The 2,805-nt window shown below is 36.3% G+C and overlaps 1 protein-coding gene across 1 annotated transcript; it reads left to right on the top strand.

Moving 5' to 3' along the window:
- The first annotated feature begins 648 nt into the window (after positions 1-648).
- LOC148692624 (uncharacterized) lies at positions 649-2,296 on the top strand. Its single transcript, XM_088680514.1, has 4 exons — positions 649-931; positions 1,012-1,104; positions 1,211-1,312; positions 1,420-2,296. Exons 1-4 carry the CDS (start codon positions 749-751, stop codon positions 2,140-2,142), a joined length of 1,101 nt encoding a protein of 366 aa, XP_088536640.1. The 5' UTR covers positions 649-748; the 3' UTR covers positions 2,143-2,296.
- The last annotated feature ends 509 nt before the right edge of the window (positions 2,297-2,805 follow it).

Genomic DNA, 2,805 nt, shown 5'->3' with positions numbered 1-2,805 from the left:
AGTCAGTTATTCTGTCGGTTTTAAGCGACGTAATGTGTTCATATTTCGACACTAAGTTGTTATCCATATTTAATCTTCTTTGTCTCCCTTCACTTCCGTGTTCCACTTCTGTCTCTCGTCTCTATCCCCCATTTCTGGCTTCCTCTTTCCCCCATTTCAGCCATCTTCCTTCTCCTTCCATTAAGTTTTGCAATGGATAATTCCCGTGAAGATCAACGTTCTGAGGAACTTCATTTGGAAGAGGACGAGGGTGATGCTGGTTCTTTTTTGAATTGTTATTAGTGTCAGTTTTTTTTTTTTTTTTTTTTTTTGTGTGTTTGAACTATTATTATTGCTAATCTGAAAATATACATTTGTTTCCTAGTTTTTAATTGTGTGTTTGTATTAACAAGGTACATCTCAACGGAGGCGTGGACCCTCAATTCCTAAATGGACGAAACAGCTTTGTTCGTTTGATTCGTCCGGAAAATGCATTAGTGATAATGCTAGTGCTTTTTCAAAACATGTAGCAGCGGAGGTTAGGGACTATAGAAATCTGCCGTTGGAGAAAGATTGGCGTAAGGTTACGGAAGAAGATAAGGAAGCTTTCTGGAATAGAATAAAGGTATATATAGATGTTTTTATTTTTAGTTGAAAATAGAAGAATAGGTCAATGATTGTAATAATATTTGACTAGCGTGATTTTTTTTGTTTTTTGTTTTTATGTATGTAGGGAAATATTTTTTTTGAAGATGCAGATATAGTAAAAATGCCTTTGATCCGTCATATGACGCTTAAGATTGCGGAGCATGCGCACAAAGAGTTTAGAAATAAGTTAAAAAAAAAGTATTATACTAAAAGAGCAGAAGAGGTGCGCAGCGAGCCTCCTCCTGATGTGATTCCTGCCCAGTGGGATGATTTGTTGGCATATTGGAATAGAGACAAAACAAAGGTAAACCTTACACGATTTATTTCGTTATAACTTTAAAGTTGCCTAATATAATCTTTTTTTTTTCGTTCGTTTTTTTTCAGGAGGTTGCTGAAAAAAATAAGATTAATCGGGGATTGAAATCAATGAACCATACTACTGGTACAAAATCCTTTGCAAGAGTGCGGGAAGAATATGTATGGATTGTACATTTTGAAGAGATGATTAATTTTAAATAATTATATTTATTTTTAGTATGAGGTTTGCTTAATTTGTTTGTATGAAATTTTATTTTTGATAAAGCGGAAGAAGCATGGGAAAGAAGCAGATCCTGTAACCTTTTTTCGTGAATGTCATACACGAAAAGATAAAACATGGATTGATGAAACATCGGAGCGTACAGGGGTAATTGATTTTTTCGTGTTAGTATTTGATTTTATTAGTATTTATTATCTATAGCTTATTTTTCTGTTTTACGATTGAATTTTTGTTTTTAAAAATTGTAATGCAAGTCAACAATGGAGAGCAACGTGCAAACATTGATTGAGTCGGGCCAAGACGATAATGAAGATCTTAGGACCCAAGTTTATGTTGATACTATGGGTCCTGAGAGGTATAATAGAGTCAGAGGATACGGTCATGGTGTGACTCCTGATATGGTGTCTTATGCATCTTCTTCATCTTCTACATCAATTTCCTCCAGGAGATCATCTAAGAGTTCAATGGCGTTGCTGATGTCTCAAAATAATGAGTTGAAAATGAGGGACGAAAATAATAATAAACGGATTTCGGACCTAGAGAACAAGCAAAATCAGTTGTTTGCATGGTTTTTTCAAAGATTTCAGCCACAACCACCGTATAGCCCGAGAACCCAACAATCAGGCCAGAGTCAACCTCCTCAACAGTCGGGCCAAAGTCAGCCTCCCCCTGCATATCCGTGTGCTGGCCATAATCAGCAACCTCCATATCCTGTGTATCCGATGCCTGCGCAGCCCATGCCATACATGCAGCAGCCGCTCATGCCATACATGCAGCAGCCACCTTATCAAGTGCCAGTATATCGACCTGAGATGGCTGCTCCTAGTGGATCTTTTCCTGAAGTTCCAGTTGGGGGGTTTTCTGGAATGCTTGCAGGTGTTGGATTTGATGTGGACTTGTCGAGGATTTTTGGATCAGATGGAGGATCTCAAGCAGAAGGATCTGGACGACGTTCAGGCGCAGATTCGGTTGGGTAGTTTAATTGGTTCGTTTTCTTGTCGGTTAAATACGACAGTATAATTGGTCTATCTTTTTGTTTTTTTATGTTATGTTTGTAATGTCGGATTTAATGTTTGTTACGACGGACGACTTTTTGGATTTTATGTGAAATGTTAGATGTACAGTTTGGCACTATTGTTTTTGTTATTTATTTTCATTAATGTTTATTTAGATCTTAAAATTTATAATTTTGATTATATAATTTACTTAAGTTGGAATTAATTGAAATTGCATGCAGTTGTCCATCTATTTTTATTATTATTAACAAATATAGTGTCGGTTAAGACCGTTACTAGATTTTATATTTTATTTATTTAATTGTTATCTAACGTCGGTTTAAGGAATATTTTATTTATTTAATTTTAATATAATGTCGCTTTAAAGCGACAGTAGACTGCATACTTTATAATTAAATAGCTGATGCACGTGTAAGTATGCGTCGCTTTAAACCGACGTTAATGTTAGTGTCGCTTTAAAGCGACACTGTGTAGTGGCGGATTAAGCTCAAAAAGCGACACTGAAGCCCTTTCGCGACGCTAGCAATAGTGTCGCTATTGAAAAGCGACATTACATTGTTTAATGTCGGATTTGTGCCAAATTTTCGACAGAAATTTGATTTCTCGTCGGTTTGTCCTCCGCCG

The sequence above is a fragment of the Pyrus communis genome, chromosome 11 (genome assembly GCF_041283825.1).
Source record: "Pyrus communis isolate YQ-2024b chromosome 11, ASM4128382v1, whole genome shotgun sequence".
NCBI classification, from domain to species: domain Eukaryota; kingdom Viridiplantae; phylum Streptophyta; class Magnoliopsida; order Rosales; family Rosaceae; genus Pyrus; species Pyrus communis.
This window is presented reverse-complemented; position numbering and strand designations above follow the sequence as displayed.